The sequence below is a fragment of the Aspergillus ochraceoroseus genome (assembly GCF_002846915.1).
Source record: "Aspergillus ochraceoroseus IBT 24754 chromosome Unknown P175scaffold_3, whole genome shotgun sequence".
NCBI lineage: Eukaryota > Fungi > Ascomycota > Eurotiomycetes > Eurotiales > Aspergillaceae > Aspergillus > Aspergillus ochraceoroseus.
This window is the reverse complement of record NW_024468478.1, coordinates 2,609,944-2,634,699: the sequence shown is the minus strand read 5'-3', so window position 1 is coordinate 2,634,699 and position 24,756 is coordinate 2,609,944. Positions and strand designations below refer to the sequence as shown.

Genomic DNA, 24,756 nt, shown 5'->3' with positions numbered 1-24,756 from the left:
GTATCTAGCTAGACTTCTTATCTTATAGTATAGTAATATATAGGTTATCTTTAGTAATTAGCTTATACTTTATAACAGGCTTAAGTAGATAGAATCTTAATATAGATAAACTTATAAATCTTGTATATAATATTAATAAATTTTTTAGTATTTTTCTTAGTAAGGTAGATAGTAGAGTAACTTAGTTTAAATTCTAATATTAGGTAGAATTTATAGTTAGCTATGAATAATAATACTTTTATAAATTTAGAATAAATAGAGTTAGTAGTAAATTTAGTTATTAGTAATTATTTAAATTAATTATTTTACAGGTATAATATATATACTTATAAATATTATCTTAAGATAGTATTAGTATATTTAATTTAATTATTAGTTTTAAGGTAATAAGTAATAAATAGTAGATTATAGATTTTTAGGCAGGATATTAAGTATTTTTAAAAGGTAGTAATAAATTAAACTCTATAATTTAATATAATTATTTTAGGGATATTATAGAGCTTCTAGATATATTTAAGAAATAGGTTAGTTACTTCTTTAATATTAATTATTCTAGTACAGGAGAGAAAGTACTTTATCTTTATTAGATAGTTAACTATAATTAGGATAGTATTATAGCTATTATTTAGTAATAAATATATAATAAAGTTCATGCTTATATCTTGCCAGGTATATTTAGAAATTAATAGAGATCTTAATATTTCTTACTTTATTTCTTAGGAAGAGATAATTTAGTAGTAAAGATAATAATTCTAGACTTATTAATTAATATATTTATAGATTCTAGGCTAGAAATATTTATATAATATTAGTTTATATATCTTAGTTTTTTTAGAATATCTAGTAATAGGATTTTTATAATAGAATCTTAATATTTTAGCTTTTATTTTATTATAGTTAGGTATATAAAGTTAGTCTTAATATTTTAGGTATAAACTAATATATTTATAATTAGCTAGTATAATATTAGGATATCTTAGTAAACTATTTTTTAAGGTATTTAAAATAGACTAAAGCTTCTTATCTTATAAATAAACTCTATTAAATAGTGATTATAATATTAGTAGCAGGGAGATTAATTTATTAGTAGTAGGTTATTTAGTAAAGTATACTTAGTATTAGCTATTAGTATTTAGTCTTAGATTAGTAGTAATCTTAGGTAGTAGGTTTTTAGATTTTAGAATAATCTAGCTTTAGTAAAGGAATTATTTATTTCCTTTTTTAGGTAGGTTTTCTAACTTTCTAATTAATATATTAAGTTTAGTACCTAACTTCCTAAAGTAATAATATATTTAGAAGTTAAATCTTAATAAAAATTTAGACTAGTAGGCTTATTAATAATTTAGTAGCTTAATTAATATAAAATACTCTAGGTTCTAGTAATCTATAATAATCTTTATAAGTAATAGAGTCCTTTCTAGTTTAGGATATTATTCTTTAAAGTAGTAAATAATAGTTAATAATTCTTTATTATAAATCTTATAATTATATTTTATTATAGAATATTTCTTAGAGAAAAATATAATAGAATATAATATATTTTTATTATTATATTATAATAGTACTTTAGTAAATATATAATTAAAGGTATTAATTTCTAGAATTATATTTTTTAATTAGTTAAAAAATTTTAATATTAGAGTATTTATAAAAGTAATTTTTAATTATTTAAATATTTCTTAGCAGGTAAGTATCTAGTTAAAGTTAATATTTTTCTTAATTAGGTTAACTAATAGTCTAATAATTTTTAAAAAGTTATAGATAAATTAGTAGTAAAAGTTCCTAAAGCTAATAAAGGCTTGAATATTAGTTAAATAAGTTAGTATTTCTTACTTAGTAATTATTTTTACTTTATTAGAGTCTATTTAAAAGCTATCTCTACCTATAATTAGTCTTAAAAACTTTGTCTCGTGCATGAAGAATTTATATTTACTAAATTTAGTATAAAGTTCTACTACTTATAAATATTCTAATACTTATTAGATATAATAGGTATATTTAGTATAAGTTTAGCTATAAATTAGAATATTATCTAGATATATAGTATAGAAAATATCTAGATAATTATATAGGGCTTTATTAATAAATCTCTAAAATAATACTAGAACTCTAGTAAGCTTAAATAATATTATTAAGAATTTAAATAGGCCTAATTAAGTTTAAAAAGTAATAAGATATTCTTATTCTTTCTTAATCTATAGATTATTAAAAGTAGAAATAATATTAATTTTTAAGAAATACTTTATTTCTTTTAAATTATTTAGTATCTTTTTTATTAGTAATAGTAGATAATAATCTTTTATAATAATTATATTTAAAACTTAATAATTTATATAGAATTATAAGCCTCCTTTAGATTTCTTTATAAATAAAATAGGGAATATAATAAGGAAAAAATTAAAGTAAATAAAATCTTTTTTTAAATTTTTTTTAATTTATTTCTTTAAAATTTTTAGTTTATCTTAAGATATATTATATAGGCTTCTAAAAAGTAAAGTTTTTTTAAGTAGTAGTTTAATCTTATAATTATTAGATTAGTAGGGTAGCAGGTACTCAGCCTTCTTTAGTAAGAATATATTATAGAACTTAGTAAACTTAGGGGGTAGTTACTCTTATAGCTTAGATTTAATAATAGTAATAGAGTTTAAAGTAACTTTAATATTAGTAATAATAGTAATAAATATCTAGTATCTATAGCAGGTATATATAATATAGGTAGTAACTAAGACTCTAGTAATATCTTAGTTCTTTAGAAATTTAGGGTAAGAGTTAAGGTATTAGAAAGAAGTTTTTAATAATATATTATATAATATTAAAATCTTTATAAGCTTTAGAGGTATATTATAGTATTTCTTATAATAGGGGCTTTTAAATAAAATAATATAATTAGTAAATCTAATTTAGAGATTATAAATCTTTAATTAAGGTAAGCTAAGAATAATAAGAAAATATATAAATTAAATTATAAGAAAAGTAATATTCTTTTTAATATAATTATAAATTCTTTAGATTAAATAAATAAAATAAATAATATTACTAGACTTTACTAAAGTACTATTAAATCTTCTTAATAAGATAGAGTTCTTTAATAATAGTATCTTTAATTAATTATTTATAGCCTAATTATAGTCTATAAAATATTTATTCTTAGCTTTAAAATTAATTATAATAAAGATTAGTAGAATCTTATTAAAAATTTCTAGATTAATAAGTAGGATTATTAATTTAGATTAGTAATTTTTCTCCTCTACTATTATTCTAGTTATTGCAGCCTTTAATAGGTAGAGGGAGTGCTAGGGGTATCCTTAATTATAACTTAGGTTAGGGATACTCTATTTTCTAATTTAGAGGATATAAGGTATTTAGTAGGCAAGATTCTAGTTAATAAGGGGTATAAGTCTAGTTTAATAATAGATATAAAGGTATAGCTAGTTAGTCTTTAGTTAAGGTATAAGTAGCTACCTACTAGATAGTTAGTACTGCTATAGTAGTAATATAGGTATTAGATTTAATAATTAAAGTAATAAGTAATAGATAGATTTATTAGGTCTTTAGTAGGAGTAGTAGTAATAATAGGATTAATAAGGACTATAAGAATTTGAGTAGTAGGAGTTAGCTTTAAAATAAATTAAGGAGGCTAGGAATTCTTTATAAATAGGGATAGAGTAGTACTTATATAATAATAATAGTAATTTTCTAAATTTTATAGGTAATTAGTAAAGTTATAGTATTATAATAGGGCCTTAAAATATATTAATATTTCTTAAAATTCTTAACTAATAATTTATTCTAAAATTATAAATAAGATATTTTTATTTATATTTCTTTCTAATATAAGATATTAGAATTTAATAAAAAAGATATTAAACTTATAATAGATTTATTAAAGGTAAAATAAATTAGTATAAATATTAGTTTCTAGATTTAGGTTTTTAAAAGTTTTTTTTAAGATTTTTAAAATTTTAATATAATTATTTAATTTATAGATTTTATCTTAAATATATAATAAGATTTAAATATATAAGGTTCCTTTAAAATAACTAGTTATATAAGCTATTCTACTATTTAAGGTTAGAAAATAGTTAAGATTTATAATTATTTTCTAATAGATTTAAGAAGTAAAGTATCTTAAGTTACTTTATTAGCTATTAAATTTATTAAGATTAGAAAGTTATTTAGAAGTTTAAATAGTAGGAATAAATATAGTAAGAGTAGTAGTAATAATAAGAGAAGTAGTAATATTAATATTTTTTTTAGAAAGAGATAGTAATTAAGAAGGTATACTATTTTAAGTAAGTACTTTAAATAGCTTTTATTAAGTTTTTTTAGCTTGTATCTTCTAGTACTTAATTATATTATTTTTCTATTAAATATAGTTAAAAAGATTAATAATAATAAAATATAAAATAAATAATTTATAAAGTTCTTTTATAATAGTAGTAGAGAACTAGTATATCTTAGTAATATACTATCTTAATTTATTAAGGGTATTATATAGGAGGGTTTCTATATCTTTAGGTAGTATAAGTAGTAAGGTAGGCATAATAATAGTAATTAACTCCTAGTAAAGAGGAGCTATGTAATATTAGGGGGTAGAGTTAGATTTAAATATTTATTAACTAGGAGCTAACTAGATAGAATAGTAGAATAGTAGGTGTTAGGTAATAGATAGAATATAGCTTGAAGAGCTATAACAGGATTAAGGATAACATAGCTTAAATACAGGAATAAGGGCGGACAGTCAAGGCAGAATCTAACTAGATAGGTACTATGGCTTTGCACCATGACAATTTTATATTAATTAAGTTACTAAATTATTAATAAGCCTGCTAGTCTAAATTTTTATTAAGATTTAACTTCTAAATATATTATTATTCTAGAAAGTTAGGTATTAAGCTTAATATATTAATTAGAAAGTTAGAGGACTTATTTAAAAAAGGAAATAAATAATTTCTTTACTAGAGCTAGATTATCTTAAAATTTAAAAACTTACTACCTAAGATTACTACTAATCTAAGATTAAATATTAATAACTAATACTAAGTATACTTTACTAAATAACTTACTACTAATAAATTAATCTCCCTATTATTAATATTATAACTACTATTTAATAAAACTTATTTATAAGATAAGAAGCTTTAATCTATTCTAAATATCTTAAAAAATAATCTATTAAGATACCTTAATATTATATTAACTAATTATAGATATACTAGTTTATACTTAAAATATTAAGACTAACTTTATATACCTAATTATAATAAAATAAAAGCTAAAATACTAAGACTCTATTATAAAAATTCTATTACTAGATATTTTAGAAAAATTAAGATATATAAATTAATATTATATAAATATTTCTAGTCTAGAATCTATAAATATATTAATTAATAAATCTAGAATTTGTCACAGCATAGCCATGTACCTATCTGGTTAGATTCTGCCCTAACTGTCCGCCTCTACTCCTGTATTTAAGCCATGTTGTCCCTAATCTTATTGTAGCTCTTCAAGCTATGTCCTTATCCTGACCTGACCCCTACCTATTATATTTATATATAGATAGCCTGAATATATACCCTGCTATTAACTATACCTACTACCTATCTACTCTCTATAATATTATATAGCTCCTACCCCTAGTATAGCTACTACTAGCATGTTAAAATAATCTAAACTATTCCTAATTATAGACTTAGTTAAGGAGTTTATAAGCTATATTACTAATAACTTTATTATCTAGATTATTTACCTTAAATCCTATAATAAATATACTAATTCTCTAAAGAAGGAGATTCATACCCTCTAAAACTAAGTTAATAAAGCTAGCCTAGAGCTAGCTAAGAAGGAGGGAGTAATACTATACTAGAAAGAAAAATTAGAAATAATTTAATAAAAATTAATTAAGTTTAAGTATATATTTACTATATTATAGGTTATTACTATCTTTATTATACTTACTTCTACTACTATTCCTGCTTCTACTAAATATGCTCCCCTTATTAAAGTTATAGTAGCTAATATAATAAGAGTACTTATACTTATTTTTACTAGCCTTCTTTTTAGTACTTATTTTAGTAAGAAACTTCCTAATTTATAAGAATTTAATAGTATTTATTTTAATCTTTACTACTTTATATAATAGATCTATAGTAAAATAGATACTAATCTAGACTATTTTCTAGCTACTAAAGCTTGACTAATCTATATAATAGGATATCTAACTAGAAAGGCTTATAAATTAATCTTACTTAAGATAAGATTTAATATTTTCTAGTTCTTAGATTATCTTAACTTACTTAATTATCTAGAAATAGTATTTAGAGACTCTAATTAAGTTTAAAATACTTAAAACTATCTCTATAATTAGAAATAGAGAAACTTAGACTTTAATATTTACTTTATAAAGTTTTATTATCTTACTCTAAAAAAAGAAATACTTAATAACTTTTTAATATTCTTCTTAATCTAAAATATCTTAATTAAATTCTAAAATATATTACTTTATAATCCTATCTTATCTTAAAATTTCTAAGAATATATTAACTACCTCTAGTTATTAAAAAATTATTACTACTAATACTAGTTATAAATATCTTATTCTTACCTAATATTTAGTTCCTACTACCCTAGTCTAGTAATACTAAGGAATTTTCCTAGTTCTATCTTATCTAGTTACCTAGTTATACCTCCTATATCTAGAAGAGATTTAGATATTATAAATCTATCTTATACTTATTATATATTATACTTCCCTAGAGAAGAATAATATAAGTATAAAGAATATTTTTACTATAAAAATAAAGTATATTATATAAAGAACTACCTCTTACCTAATTAATATCTTATATAAATCTAAGAATAGATAAATATACTAGTATACTATCCTAATCTAATCTTTACTATAGTATTACCTGCTTCCTATACTATAGCTTAAAATAACTATCTTACTATCTTAAAAGAATTTAACTAACTATACTCTTCTAATACCCTGCCTAACTTAGAAAATAAAGTCTACCTAGCTATAATTATTACCTAGTACTAGAATATATATAAAAGCCCTTATTACTAGATATACTACTTTACTTATCTTATATTATTATTAAATTAACTAACTCTTCTAATCCCTATTATATACATGCTAACCTAATAGTATGGCGGGTATAACTATACTAAGAAAATCTAAAAATACTAACTTATATTATAACTAATTCTAGAGCTAAAGAAGTTAGCTTTATAGATTACTAATAAATAAAAATATATAAATTAAAGACTATTCTATTCTCTTATTTAATATCTCTATCTAACTTCTATAGTAAGAAAATAGAAAAAAGTATAGTAATATATTATATAGAGACTAATTTATTATTAAATAATTATTATAATTAGAAATTTATTTTCTATATTACTTATTTCTTTTACTACCTAATTATTCTAGGACTAGCCTAGCTTACTATATATAACCTAAAGATATATTTCTCTAACTAAATAGCTATATTTAATAGCTAATATTATTATAAATATTATAATATATCTCTTAAATTTATAAAAGTAAGAGCCCTAATAAATATTTCTTAGAAAGATTAACCTAAGTAACTAAATTAATAAGAAGAATTACTAGAGTTAAAACCTTTTATACTTATAGAAATATACTAAATATTCTTAAGAGTACTAGCTATATATACTTACTATCTAGTATAGAAATTATATTAGACCTTATTAGATAAAGTTAATAAAGAATTAAAGTATAGAGATACTAATTTTAAATTATTATTTATACTTTCTCTAGAATTATAAGATTTCTAAAATATATTTAATCTCTAAGAAGTAGAGAAGCTACTATTATATTAATTATATAACTATAATATTAAGATTTAAGAAAAAAAATAGTCCTTATTTAGTAAATTATATCTAATATTATAAATATAATTAATTATTCTAAAGGAATAGCTAGAAAAGAATCTAAAGAAAGGTTTTATATATCCTAGCTTATTTCTAGCTATCTTTCCTATTCTATTTATTAATAAACCTGGAGGTAGCCTCTACCTATATATAGATTATTAAGGACTAAATATTATATTAGTTAAGGACTATTATTTATTACTCCTAATTAAAAAAATCTTAAATAACCTACAAGAAATATAGTACTTCTCTAAAATTAATCTAGTAACTACTTTTAATAATATTTATATTAAGAAGAGATTAGAGTACCTAATTATTTTTTAAACTTATTTTAGATTATATAAGTTTCTAATTATATTATTTAATCTAACTAGTACTCTAGCTATTTTTTAATATTTTATAAATAATATCCTATAATAATATATAAATATATTTTATAATATATTTCTAAATAATATTCTAATCTATAGTTATATAAAAAAAGAATATACTAAATATTTAAGGTAAATATTATAAATTTTAAGAAATAATAACTTATATATAAAGATATTTAAGTATAAATTCTATTAATTAAAAATTAAGTTCCTAGATATTATTATTAAAAAAGAAGGTATTTATATAAATCTTAAAAAGATTAAGACTATAATAAATTAGAAATTACTTAAAATAGTTACTAATATTAAGAATTTTATAAAATTTACTAGATTTTATTAATACTTTATTAAAGAATTCTTATAGATTCTCATGCTTATTACTATCTTAAAGAAAAAAAGAACCCTATTTTTATAAACTCTAACTTACTAGACTACTTTTAAAATACTAAAAATAAAATTTATTAAGAAATTAATATTAAGGTTTTTTAATTAGGACTAACTAGCTATTTTAGAAACTAATATCTTAGACTTTATATTTATTAGAGTATTATTATAATATAATAATAATAGAATTTTATACCTAGTAAGATTCTATTTAAAGAAAATAACTTTAATTAAGTATAATTATAAGATATATAATAAGGAGTTACTAGTAATTATTTATTATCTAGAAGAATAGACTCTAGAATTAGAAAGATACTAGTATTTAATTAAGATTATAACTAATTATAGAAATCTAGAGTATTTTATAATAATTAAGATATTAAATTAATAATAAGTCTAATAGTCTAAATTTCTATCCTACTTTAATTTTATAATTAACTATTACCTGGGTAAGTATAGGATAAAACTAGATAGCTTAACTAGAAGATTATAGGATCTTTTTAAGGAGGGGAATAAATACTTACTATACTAGAGTTAAATAATATTAAAAAGAAAAAACTTAGTAAGCTTCTTATCTAAATATTTAAAAAAGTTATAAAGCTAGTAAATATTATAGTTAATCTAGCTTTAAGCTATTACTAGAAGGAAGTTAGTATATTTTTAGTTACTTAAATCTAAAGAAGAAGAGACTATCTAGCTCCCTAAATAGCTAAGAGAGTACCTAAATAAGGATTATAAATAAGATCTAGCCTCTAATAATATTCTAGAAAATCTAGAAAAAGACTATAATTATTATTTACTAATTATATTATTTAAGTATACTTACTATTCTAGACTTCTATTTTATTATAATTAATTATATATCCCTAATATAGAAGAATTAAAGATAGAATTAATATATAAATATTATAAGAGTATAATTACTAATTATTAAGATAAATTAAAAATTTATAAATTATTATTATAATTATATTACTAGTCTAGAATATTATAGTTTATAAAATAATAAATTTATAATTACTATATTTATAAATAATCTATACTTTATTAAAATAAGTATTAAGAAGTACTTTATTTCTTATTTATATTTAAAAATCTTTAAAGAGATATATTTATTAATTTTATTATATATTTATTTTAAAGCTTAAGCTTTAATACTATTATAGTAATAGTTAACTAGTTAATAAAGTTTTAATATTATATTTTCTATAATAATATCTATAATATTAAGGAAGCTACCTATCTATTTTAAGATTATATTTAGAGATTTTATAGATTCCTTAAGTTTATTATATTTAATTAAAGATCCTAATTTATATTAGTATTCTAGATATATTTAAATTATATTTTAAAAATAAGATTACTTTTATTTACTACTTATTATTCTAAGATTAATAGGTAAATTAAATATATAAATATTATTTTAGAATAATATTTATAAGTTTATATTAATTATTTATAAGATAATTAGGCTAAATAGCTACTTATAATAAAATTTACTACTAATAATATTAATTTTAAGATTATTAAATACTTCCTATTCTTTACTTTATATAATTTTAATCCCTATATAAGATTTAAGCCTATCCTACTTAATTATTATTTATAAACTTATAATACTTACTAATTTACCCTAATTATAAAATAGATATAGGAATATTACTATATTATTATAGTTATTACTTAAGCTTACTATAAATATTATACTAACTAAAAATACTACCTTATTAGATACTATATTAAGAGCTAATTAATTTAATTAAATATTAAGAATATTATAATCCTATACCCTTAAAAAAAATTAAACTAGAAAAATTTAGGCCCTTTCCTTATTAGGAGGATTATTAGCCCTTATATTTATAAATTAGACCTGCCTAAGAGTATAAAAATATATCTAGTATTTTATATTAAATTATTATACCTAATTACTAAAGATCTATTATTTAGATAAGAGGAAATTAAATCCCTATATATTAAAGTTAATAGTATTAAGAAATAAGAGATTAAGGAAGTAGTTAATTCCTACTAGAACTATTATAATTAAGATAGCTACCTATATTTAAAATATATTATTAAGTAGATTAAATATCTTACTATTACTAAAGTTCCTGCTAGCTATCTAGAGAATACTACTAAATATATTATTATTTATTATTACTACTACCCTAGAAAGTCTGGATTTTAGGAATACTTTACTGGAGCTTAGCCTAAAAGAGGGGATATTATTATAGTGTAGCTATGTACCTATCTAGTTAGATTCTGCCCTAACTATCCATCTCTACTCCTATATTTAAACCATGTTGCCCCTAATCCTGTTATAGCTCTTCAAGCTATATCCTTGTCCTGACCTAATCCCTACCTGTTGTACCTGTACGCAGATAGCCTAAATATACACCCTGCTATTAGCTACACCTACTGCCCGCCTGCTCCCTGTGACAGAATTATTACTTTTATTATTAAATTATTCTTTTTTAAGAAATAAAATAAGAAATATTAAGGTCTTTACTAATTTTTAAATATATTTAGTAAGATATAAGTATAGATTTTATTATATATTTATTACTAAGTAATAGCTATAATACTATTCTAGTTATAATTAATTATTTAATAAAGATAAAGTACTTCCTTTCTTATATTAAAATAATTAATACTAAAGAAGTAACTAATTTATATCTTAAATATATTTAAAAACTCTATAATATCCCTAAAATAATTATATTAGATTATAAAGTCTAGTTTATTACTACTTTCTAGAAATACTTAATATCCTACTTAAAGATTTATAACTTATTATCTATTATTTATTATTTTAAGATTAATAATTAAACTAAATATATTAATACTATTTTAGAATAATACTTATAAGTATATATATTATACCTATAAAATAATTAATTTAAATAATTATTAATAATTAAATTTATTACTAACTCTATTTACTCTAAATTTATAAGAGTATTATTATTTATAGCTAATTATAAATTTTATTTAATATTAAGATTTAAATTAAGCTACTTTACTATCTACTTTATTAAGAAAAATATTAAGAAATTTATTAATATTATATATAAGATTTATAAGTTTATTTATATTAAGATCTTATTTATTTAAGTCTATTATAAAGTATAAGCTAATTATTAAAGGTAACCTATATATTACTATATTATAGGGCAAGAAGTCTAGCTAAATATCTATAATATTTAAATACTTTACTTATAAAAAAAATTAAACTAGAAAAACTTTAGGCTATATTATATTAAAAGAATTATTAACTTATATATTTATAAACTTAAATTATTTAAAAATATAAGAATTTATTCTATATTTAATATATTTTTATTTTATCTTATTATTAATAATTCTTTACTTAATTAATATCCTAATCTACTATTATTTATTAAAGTAAAAGAATTAAAAGAATAGGAAGTTAAGAAAGTTCTTAATTTCTAATAGATGTCAGGGGGCAGAGTTGGATTCAGATATTCATTAACTAGGAGCTAACCAGACAGAATAGCAGAATAGTAAGTATCAGGTAATAGATAGGATATAGCTTGAAAAGCTATAATAGGATTAAGGATAATATGGCTTAAATATAGGAATAAGGGTAGATAGTTAAGGTAGAATCTAACTAGATAAGTACTATAGCTTTATATTATAATAGTACCCCCTTTCTTAGGGTCAAGCTTTATTAAGACTAGGGAGGAATTAGCTAGGGTTTCTTAGAATAATAGAAGTAATAATTATTTACTAGTTAATAGGCATTCTCTAGATACTTAATAGGCTCTTTAGTTAGCTTATTATATTTAATTTATTTAATAATATATTATAGCTTAGATTTACTATAGCCTTAATAAATTTATTAAGAATTAAAAACTTTCTTAACTTTTTATTCTTCTAATTCTTCTACTTTAATAAGTAGTAGTAAATCAGGGTATTAATTAGATAGAGAGTTATTAGTAGTAGAGTAGAATAAAAATATATTAAATATAGAATAGATTCTTATATTTTTAGATAATTTAAATTTATAAGTATATAAACTAATAATCTTTTTAATATAATATAATTTAAAGTTCTTCTAGTCTAATTTTTTTTATAGATAAAGTATTTAAATATTATAGATATTTAGTTAGATTTCTTACTTTATAGTATAGTAATATATAGATTATCTTTAGTAATTAGCTTATACTTTATAATAGGCTTAAATAGATAAGATTTTAATATAGATAAATTTATAAATCTTATATATAATATTAGTAAATTTCTTAATATTTTTCTTAGTAAAGTAAATAATAAAGTAGTTTAGTTTAAATCTTAATATTAGGTAGAATTTATAATTAGCTATAAATAGTAATATTCTTATAAACTTAGAGTAAATAGAGTTAGTAGTAAATTTAGTTATTAATAATTATTTAGATTAATTATCTTATAAATATAATATATATATTTATAAGTATTATCTTAAGATAATATTAATATATTTAGTTTAATTATTAGTCTTAAAGTAATAAATAATAAATAATAGATTATAAATTTTTAGATAGAATATTAGGTATTTTTAAAAAATAGTAATAAACTAGACTTTATAATCTAATATAATTATTTTAGGAATATTATAGAGTTTCTAAATATATTTAAGAAATAGGTTAGCTATTTCTTTAGTATTAATTATTCTAGTATAAGAGAGGAAGTACTTTATTTTTATTAGATAATTAATTATAATTAGGATAGTATTATAATTATTATTTAATAATAAATATATAATAAAGTTTATGCTTATATCTTGCTAGATATATTTAAGAATTAATAGAGGCCTTAGTATTTCTTACTTTATTTTTTAGGAAGGAATAATTTAGTAGTAGAGATAATAATTCTAGATTTATTAATTAATATACTTATAAATTTTAGGCTAGAAATATTTATATAATATTAATTTATATATCTTAATCTTTCTAAAATATTTAATAATAAGATTTTTATAATAAAGTTTTAGTATTTTAGCTTTTATTTTATTATAATTAGATATGTAAAGTTAGTCTTAATATTTTAGATATAAATTAATATATTTATAATTAGCTAGTATAATATTAGGGTATCTTAGTAGATTATTCTTTAAAATATTTAAAATAGACTAAAACTTCTTATCTTATAGATAAGCTTTATTAAATAGTAGTTATAATATTAGTAGTAGGGAGATTAGTTTATTAATAATAGGTTATTTAGTAAAGTATACTTAATATTAGTTATTAATATTTAGTCTTAGATTAGTAGTAATCTTAAGTAGCAGGTTTTTAAATTTTAGGATAGTCTAGCTCTAGTAAAAGAGTTATTTATCCCCCTTCTTAAATAGGTCCTCTAACCTCCTAGTTAATATATTAGGCTTAGTATCTAATTTTTTGGAGTAATAATATATTTAGAAGTTAAATTTTAATAAAAATTTAGACTAGCAGGCTTATTAATAGTTTAATAGCTTAATTAATATAAAATACTCTAGATTCTAGTAATTTATAATAATCTTTATAAGTAATAAAGTCTCTTCTAGTTTAGGATATTATTTTTTAAAATAATAAATAATAGCTAATAATTCTTTATTATAAATCTTATAATTATATTTTATTATAAAATATTTTTTAAAAAAAAATATAATAAAGTATAATATATCTTTATTATTATATTATAATAATACTTTAGTAAATATATAATTAGAGGTATTAATTTCTAGAATTATATTTTTTAATTAATTAAAAAATTTTAGTATTAGGATATTTATAAAAGTAACTTTTAATTATTTAAATATTTCTTAGTAAGTAAGTATCTAGTTAAAGTTAATATTCTTTTTAATTAGATTAACTAATAGTCTAATAATTTTTAAAAAGTTATAAATAAATTAATAATAAAAGTTCCTAAAGTTAATAAAGGCTTAAATATTAATTAGATAAGTTAGTATTTTTTACTTAATAATTATTTTTACTTTATTAGGGTTTATTTAGAAGCTATCTTTACTTATAATTAATTTTAGAAACTTTATCTCGCATATAAAAAATTTATATTTACTAAATTTAATATAAAATCTTACTACTTATAGATATTCTAATACTTATTAAATATAATAAGTATATTTAGTATAGATTTGGCTATAAATTAGAATATTATCTAAATATATAATATAAAAAATATCTAGATAATTATATAAGACTTTATTAATAAATCTCTAGAATAATACTAGGGTTCTAGTAAACCTAAATAGTATTATTAAGAATTTAAATAGGCCTAATTAAGTTTAAAAGATAGTAAAGTATTTTTATTCTTTCTTAATTTATAGATTATTAAAAGTAGAAATAATATTAATTTTTAAGAAATATTTTATTTTTTTTAAGTTATTTAGTATCTCTTTTATTAATAATAGTAAATAATAATCTTTTATAATAATTATATTTAGGACTTAATAATCTATATAGAATTATAGGCCTCTTCTAGATTTTTTTATAAATAAAATAGGGAATATAGTAGGAAAAAAACTAGAATAAATAAAATCTTTTTTTAGATTTTTTTTAATCTATTTTTTTAGAATTTTTAGTTTATTTTAAGACATGTTATATAGGCTTTTAAAAGGTAAGATTTTTCTAGATAGTAATTTAATCTTATAATTATTAGGTTAATAGGGTAGTAGGTACTTAGCCTCCTTTAGTAAGAATATATTATAGAATTTAGTAAACTTAGGGGGTAGTTATTCTTATAATTTAGATTTAATAATAGTAATAGGGTTTAAAGTAACTTTAATATTAGTAATAATAGTAGTAAATATCTAGTATCTATAGCAGGTATATATAGTATAAATAGTAATTAAGACTCTAGTAATATCTTAGTTCTTTAGAGATTTAGGGCAGGGATTAAGGTATTAAAAAAAAGCTTTTAATAATATATTATATAATATTAAAATTTTTATAAACTTTAGAGGTATATTATAATATTTTCTATAATAAGGGCTTTTAAATAAAATAGTATAATTAGTAAATTTAATCTAGAGATTATAGGTCTTTAACTAAGATAAATTAAGAATAATAGGAAAGTATATAAGTTAAATTATAAGAAAAATAGTATCTTTTTTAGTATAATTATAGATTTTTTAGATTAAATAAATAAAATAAATAATATTACTAGACTTTACTAAAGTATTATTAAATCCCTTTAATAAGATAGGATTCTTTAATAATAGTATTTTTAATTAATTATTTATAGTTTAATTATAGTCTATAAAATATTTATTCTTAGCTCTAAAATTAATTATAATAAAGATTAGTAGAGTCTTATTAGGGGTCTCTAGATTAATAAGTAAGATTATTAATTTAGATTAGTAACTTTCTTCCTCTACTATTATTCTAGCTATTATAGTCTTTAATAGGTAGAGGGAGTACTAGGGGTATTTCTAATTATAGTTTAGGTTAGGAATACTCTATTTTCTAATTTAGGGAATATAGAGTGTTTAGTAGGCAGGGTTCTAGTTAATAGGGGGTATAGGTCTAGTTTAGTAGTAGATATAGAGATATAGCTAGTTAGTCTTTAGTTAGGGTGCGGGCAGCTACTTACTAGGTAGTTAGTACTACTATAGTAGTAATATAGGTATTAGGTTTAATAATTAAGGTAATAAGTAATAGATAGGTCTATTAGGTCTTTAGTAGGAGCAGTAGTAATAATAGGATTAATAGGGATTATAGGAATTTAGGTAGCAGGAGTTAGCTTTAAGATAGGTTAGGAAGGCTAGGAATTTTTTATAGATAGAGATAAGATAGTACTTATATAATAATAATAGTAATTTTCTAGATTTTATAAATAATTAGTAAAGTTATAATATTATAATAGGGTCTTAAAGTATATTAATATTTCTTAAAGTTCTTAGCTAATAGTTTATTCTAGAATTATAGATAAGATATCTTTATTTATATTTTCTTTTAATATAAGATATTAGAATTTAATAAAAAAGATATTAAACTTATAATAAATTTATTAGAAATAAAATAAATTAGTATAAATATTAATTTCTAGATTTAGATTTTTAAAAACTTTCTCTAGGATTTCTAAAATCTTAATATAATTATTTAATTTATAGATTCTATTTTAAATATATAATAAGATTTAAGTATATAAGATTTTTTTAAGGTAACTAATTATATAAGCTATTTTATTATTTAGGGTTAGAAAATAGTTAAAGTTTATAATTATTTTTTAATAAATTTAAGAAGTAAAGTATCTTAAATTACTTTATTAGTTATTAAATTTATTAGAATTAGGAAGTTATTTAAAGGTTTAAGTAGTAAGAATAGATATAGTAAGAGTAGTAATAATAGTAGGGAGGATAGTAATATTAGTATTTTTTTTAGAAGAAGATAGTAATTAAAAAGGTATATTATTTTAAGTAAATACTTTAAATAATTTTTATTAAGTTTTTTTAGCTTATATTTTCTAGTACTTAATTATATTATTTTTCTATTAAATATAGTTAAGAAGGTTAGTAATAGTAGAGTATAAAGTAAATAATTTATAGAGTTCTTTTATAGTAATAATAGAGAACTAATATATCTTAATAATATATTATTTTAATTTATTAAGAATATTATATAGGAGGGTTTCTATACTTTTAGGTAGTATAAGTAGTAAGGTAGGTATAATAATAATAATTAACTTCTAGTAGAAAGGAGCTATATAATATTAGGGGGTAGAGTTAGATTTAGATATTTATTAACTAGAAGCTAACTAGATAGAATAGTAGAATAGTAGGTATTAGGTAATAGATAGGATATAGCTTGAAGAGCTATAATAGGATTAAGGATAATATGGCTTAAATATAGGAATAAGGGTGGACAGTCAAGGCAGAATCTAACTAGATAGGTACTACAGCTTTGCACTGTGACAATAGATTTATTAAGGCTATAGTAAATTTAAGTTATAATATATTATTAAGTAGATTAAGTATAATAAGCTAATTAAAGAGCCTATTAAGTATTTAGAGAATACTTACTAACTAGTAAATAATTATTATCTTTATTATTTTAAAAAATCCTAGCTAATTCCTTCCTAGTCTTAATAAAGCTTAATCCTAAGGAGGGGGGTACTATTATAGTATAAAGCTATAGTACCTATCTAATTAGATTCTGCCTTAATTATCTATTCTTATCCCTATATTTAAGCCATATTATCCTTAATCCTATTATAGCTCTTCAAGCTATATCCTGTCTATTATTTAATACCTACTATTCTGCTGTTCTATCTGGTTAACTCCTAGTCAATAAATATCTGAATCCGACTCTGCCCCCTGACAAAAAAGTCTAGAAAATACTAGCCTGGGCACTTTATAAAGTATTATTAAGATAATCTTATCTTAACCTATATAATAGCTATTAATACTATATAAAAATAAGCTAATTCTATATATAAATATACTCTATATTTTAAGTTATTAAGCTAGAAAATATAGTAATATAAGCTATAGCTAGAGAATATTTATAATATAAATAAGAAAGGATTTCTTATTAAAATACTAGTTAAAGATCTTAAGATCTTCTTAAAGTAAAAATATATAACTAGAGAAAGGCTTAAATAATATTTATAAGATAAAAATTATAAATAAATAATTTTAATTATTTATATTTATATTAATAGAATCTCTTTCTTACTAGATCTTATTTACCAGGCTTTTATTAATAATATATAAGATTCCTAATTTTAAAATTTTAATCTTAAGCTTTATTCTTGCTTTTTTACTTCCTTTATAAATAGTTAGACTAATAATAAGCTAGGATATATTTAGTTAATTAATATATTTAATTATAAGATTAAGAATAAGATATATAAATAATAAAGGCTTCTTATTCTTAATAATTATAGATCTTACTTTATTATAAAGTTTATTAATTTGTCAGGGGGTAGAGTTGGATTCAGATATTCATTAACTAGGAGCTAACCAGACAGAATAGTAGAATAGTAGGTGTCAGGTAATAGATAGGACATAGCTTGAAGAGCTATAATAGGATTAAGAATAATATAGCTTAAATATAAGAATAAGGGTAGATAGTTAAGGTAGAATCTAACTAGATAGGTACTATAGCTTTATACTATAATAATATCCCCCTTCTTAGGATTAAGCTCTATTAAGACTAGAGAGGAATTAGCTAGGATTTCTTAGAATAATAGAGGTAATAATTATTTACTAGTTAGTAAGTATTCTCTAGATATTTAGTAAGCTCTTTAATTAGCTTATTATATCTAATTTATTTAATAATATATTATAGCTTAAGTTTATTATAACTTTAATAAATTTATTAAAAATTAAGAACTTTCTTAACTTCCTATTCTTTTAATTCTTCTACTTTAATAAGTAATAGTAGATTAGGATATTAATTAAATAAAGAATTATTAGTAATAAAGTAAAATAAAAATATATTAAATATAAAATAAATTTTTATACTTTTAAGTAATTTAAGTTTATAAATATATAAGCTAATAATCTTCTTAATATAATATAATCTAAAGTTTTTCTAGTTTAATTTCTTTTATAAATAGAGTATTTAAATATTATAAGTATCTAGCTAGATTTCTTACTCTATAGTATAATAATATATAAGTTATTTTTAGTAGTTAGCTTATACTTTATAATAGGCTTAAGTAAATAAGATTTTAATATAGATAAACTTATAAATCTTATATATAATATTAGTAAATTTCTTAATATTTTTCTTAATAAGATAAATAGTAGGGTAGCTTAATTTAAATTCTAATATTAGATAGAATCTATAATTAGCTATAAATAGTAATACTCCTATAGACTTAGAGTAAATAAAGTTAGTAGTAAATTTAGCTATTAATAACTATTTAGATTAATTATCTTATAAATATAATATATATATTTATAAGTATTATTCTAAAATAGTATTAATATATTTAATTTAGTTATTAATCTTAGAATAATAAATAATAGATAATAAGTTATAAATCTTTAGGTAGAATATTAGGTATTTCTAAAAGATAGTAATAAATTAGACTTTATAATCTAATATAATTATTTTAAGGATATTATAGAGCTTCTAAATATACTTAAGAAATAAGTTAGCTACTTTTTTAATATTAATTATCCTAATATAGGGGAGGAAGTACTTTATCTTTATTAAATAATTAATTATAACCAGGATAGTATTATAATTATTACTTAATAATAAGTATATAATAAAGTCTATACTTATATCTTACTAGGCATGTTTAAGAATTAGTAGAGACCTTAGTATTCCTTACTTTACTTCTTAAGAAGGAGTAATTTAGTAATAAAGGTAATAATTCTAGATTTATTAATTAATATATTTATAGATCCTGGACTAGAAATATTTATATAATATTAATTTATATATCTTAGTTCTTTTAGAATATCTAGTAGCAGGATTTTTATAATAAAGTCTTAATATTTTAGCTTTTATCTTATTATAGTTAAGTATATAAAGTTAGTCTTAGTATCTTAAATATAGACTAATATATCTATAATTAGCTAGTATAATATTAGGGTATCTTAATAGACTATTTTTTAAGATATTTAGAATAAACTAGAGCTTCTTATCTTATAGATAAGCTTTATTAAATAGTAGTTATAATATTAGTAACAGGGAGATTAATTTATTAGTAGCAGGTTATTTAATAAAATATACTTAATATTAGCTATTAATATTTAATCTTAGATTAGTAATAGTCTCAGGTAGTAAATTTTCAGATTTTAGGATAATCTAGCTCTAGTAAAGAAGTTATTTATTTCTCTTTTTAGATAGGTCCTCTAACCTCCTAATTAATATATTAGGCTTAGTATCTAACTTCCTAGAATAGTAATATATTTAAAAGTTAAATCTTAATAGAAATTTAGACTAGCAGGCTTATTAATAATTTAGTAGTTTAATTAATATAAAATACTCTAGATTTTAGTAATCTATAATAACCTTTATAAGTAATAGAGTCCTTTCTAATTTAGGATACTATTTTTTAAAGTAATAAATAATAACTAATAATTCTTTATTATAAATCTTATGTCAGGGGACAGAGTTGGATTCAGATATTCATTGACTAGGAGCTAACCAGACAGAACAGTAGAATAGTAGGTATTAGGTAATAGATAGGACATAGCTTGAAGAGCTATAATAGGATTAAGGATAATATGGCTTAAATATAGGAATAAGGGTGGATAGTTAAGGTAGAATCTAATTAGATAGATACTATAGCTTCATGCTATAATAGTACTCCCCTTCTTAGGGTTAAGCTCTATTAAGACTAGGAAGGAATTAGCTAGGGTTTCTTAGGATAATAAAGGTAGTAATTATTTATTAATTAGTAAGTATTTTCTAGATACTTAGCAGGCTCTTTAGTTAGCTTATTATATCTAATTTACTTAATAATATATTATAGCTTAGGTTTGCTATAGTCTTAATAAACTTATTAAAAATTAAGGACTTCCTTAATTTCTTATTCTTCTAATTCTTTTACTTTAATAGGTAGTAGTAGATTAGGGTATTAACTAGGTAAAGAGTTATTAATAATAAGGTAGAGTAGAGATATATTAAATATAGGATAGATTTTTATATTTTTAGATAATTTAAATTTATAAATATATAAGCTAATAATTCTCTTAATATAATATAGTCTAAAATTCTTCTAGTCTAACTTTTTTTATAGGTAAAGTATTTAAATATTATAGATATCTAGCTAGACTTCTTGCCCTATAATATAGTAATATATAGGTTATCTTTAATAATTAGCTTATACTTTATAATAGGCTTGAGTAAATAAGATTTTAATATAAATAAACTTATAAATCTTATATATAATATTAGTAAATTTCTTAGTATCTTTCTTAGTAAAGTAAATAGTAAGGTAACTTAGTTTAAATCTTAATATTAAATAGAATTTATAATTAGCTATAAATAATAATACTCCTATAAATTTAGAGTAAATAAAGTTAGTAATAAATTTAGTTATTAATAATTATTTAGACTAATTATTTTATAAATATAATATATATATTTATAAGTATTATCTTAAAATAGTATTAATATATTTAATTTAGCTATTAGTCTTAAAGTAATAAGTAATAAATAATAGGTTATAAATTTTTAAGTAAAATATTAGATATTTCTAGAAAATAGTAATAAATTAGACTCTATAATTTAATATAATTATTTTAGGGATACTATAGAGCTTTTAAATATACTTAAGATATAGATTAGTTACTCCTTTAATATTAATTATTCTAGTATAAAGAAGGAAGTACTTTATCTTTATTAGATAGTTAATTATAACTAGGATAGTATTATAGCTATTACTTAGTAATAAATATATAATAAAGTTCATGCTTATATCTTGCTAGGTATATTTAGAAATTAGTAGAGGCTTTAGTACTTCTTACTTTATTTCTTAAGAAGGGATAATTTAGTAATAGAAGTAATAATTCTAGATTTATTAATTAATATACTTATAAATCCCAGGCTAGAAGTATTTATATAATATTAATTTATATATTTTAATTTTTCTAGAATATCTAGTAGTAGGATTTTTATAATAAAGTTTTAGTATTTTAATTTTTATTTTATTATAGTTAAGTATATAAAGTTAGTCTTAATATTTTAGGTATAGACTAGTATATTTATAATTAGCTAGTATAATATTAGGGTATCTTAGTAGACTATTCTTTAAGATATTTAAAATAGACTAGAACTTCTTGTCTTATAGATAAGCTCTATTAAATAGTAGTTATAATATTAGTAGTAGGGAAATTAGTTTATTAGTAGTAGGTTATTTAATAAAGTATATTTAATATTAGCTATTAATATTTAGTTTTAGATTAGTAGTAATCTTAAGTAGTAGGTTTTTAGATTTTAGAATAATCTAGCTCTAGTAAAGAAGTTATTTATCTTTCTTCTTAGATAGGTTCTTTAACCTCCTAGTTAGTATATTAGGTTTAGTACCTAACTTTCTGGGGTAGTAATATATTTAGAAGTTAAATTTTAATAGAAATTTAGACTAGTAGGCTTGTTAATAATTTAGTAATTTAGTTAATATAAAATACTCTAAATTCTAGTAGTTTATAATAATCTTTATAAGTAATAAAATCTTTTCTAGTTTAGGATATTATTTTTTAAAGTAATAAATAATAGCTAATAATTCTTTATTATAAATCTTATAATTATATTTTATTATAGAATATTTCTTAAAAAAAAATATAATAGAGTATAATATACCTTTATTATTATATTATAATAGTATTTTAGTAAATATATAATTAGAGGTATTAATTTCTAGAATTATATTTTTTAATTAGTTAAAAGATTTTAATATTAGGGTATTTATAAAAGTAGCTTTTAATTATTTAAATATTTCTTAATAAGTAAGTATCTAGTTAAAGTTAATATCCTTCTTAATTAGGTTAACTAATAGTCTAATAATTTTTAAAAAATTATAAATAAATTAGTAATAAAAGTTCCTAAAGTTAATAAAGGCTTAAATATTAGTTAGATAGATTAATATTTCTTATTTAATAATTATTTTTATTTTATTAAGATTTATTTAGAAGCTATTTTTACTTATAATTAGTCCTAGAAACTTTATCTCATATATAAAGAATTTATATTTACTAAATTTAGTATAAAGTTCTACTACTTATAGATATTCTAATATTTATTAGATATAATAAATATATTTAGTATAAATTTGGCTATAAATTAGAATATTATTTAGATATATAATATAGAAGATATCTAGATAATTATATAGAGCTTTATTAATAAATCTTTAGAATAATATTAGGGCTCTAGTAAACTTAAATAATATTATTAAAAATTTAAATAGGCCTAATTAAGTTTAGAAAGTAGTAAGGTATTCTTGTCCTTTCTTAATCTATAGATTATTAAAAGTAGAGATAATATTAATTTTTAAGAAATATTTTATTTTTTTTAGATTATTTAGTATCTTTTTTATTAATAGTAATAAGTAATAATCTTTTATAATAATTATATTTAGGGTTTAATAATTTATATAGAATTATAGGCTTTCTCTAGATTTCTTTATAAATAAGATAAAAAATATAATAAAAAAAAAATTAGAATAAATAAAATCTTTTTTTAAGTTCTCTTTAATTTATTTCTTTAGAATTTTTAATTTATCTTAGGATATACTATATAGGCTCCTAAAAAATAGAGTTTTTCTAGGTAATAGTTTAATCTTATAATTATTAGGTTAGTAGAATAGTAGGTACTTGGCCTCCTTTAATAAGAATATATTATAGAATTTAGTAAATTTAGGGGGTAGTTACTCTTGTAGTTTAGATTTAGTAATAGTAATAGGGTTTAGAGCAGCTTTAATATTAGTAATAATAGTAATAAATATCTAGTATCTATAGTAGGTATATGTGGTATAAGTAGTAATTAAGATTCTAGTAATATCTTAGTTCTTTAGAGATTTAGAGTAAGGATTAAGATATTAGAAAGAAGCTTTTAATAATATATTATATAATATTAAAATCTTTATAAATTTTAGAAATATATTATAGTATTTCTTATAATAGGAGTTTTTAAATAGAATAGTATAATTAGTAAATCTAATCTAGGGGTTATAAGTTTTTAATTAAGATAAGTTAAGAATAATAAAAAAGTATATAAATTAAATTATAAGAAAAGTAGTATTTTTTTTAATATAATTATAAATTTTTTAAGTTAAATAAATAAAATAAGTAATATTACTAGACTTTATTAGAATATTATTAAATTTCTTTAATAAAATAGGATTTCTTAATAATAATATCTTTAATTAATTATTTATAGTCTAATTATAATCTATAAAATATTTATTTTTAGCTCTAGAATTAATTATAGTAAAGATTAGTAAAGTCTTATTAAAGATTTCTAGATTAATAGATAAGATTATTAATTTAGATTAGTAATTTTCCTTCTCTACTATTATTCTAGCTATCGCAGCCTTTAATAGGTAAAGGGAGTACTAGGGGTATCCCTAATTATAGCTTAGGTTAGGAATACTCTATTTTCTAATTTAGGGAATATAGGATATTTAGTAGGTAGGATTC

At 19.0% G+C, this 24,756-nt stretch overlaps 2 protein-coding genes across 2 annotated transcripts; one reads left to right on the top strand and one right to left on the bottom strand.

Moving 5' to 3' along the window:
- Positions 1 to 11,192: 11,192 nt before the first annotated feature.
- P175DRAFT_0435134 (uncharacterized protein) lies at positions 11,193 to 11,348 on the top strand (the record flags this gene model as incomplete). Its single annotated transcript, XM_040893709.1, has 1 exon — positions 11,193 to 11,348. A coding segment is annotated over one exon (156 nt), but the record flags the coding sequence as incomplete, so codon positions are not given.
- An 8,387-nt stretch (positions 11,349 to 19,735) lies between these two features.
- On the bottom strand, positions 19,736 to 19,891 carry P175DRAFT_0435011 (uncharacterized protein; the record flags this gene model as incomplete). The annotated part of the gene is made up of 1 exon (XM_040893702.1): positions 19,736 to 19,891. A coding segment is annotated over one exon (156 nt), but the record flags the coding sequence as incomplete, so codon positions are not given.
- Between the last annotated feature and the right edge of the window lie 4,865 nt (positions 19,892 to 24,756).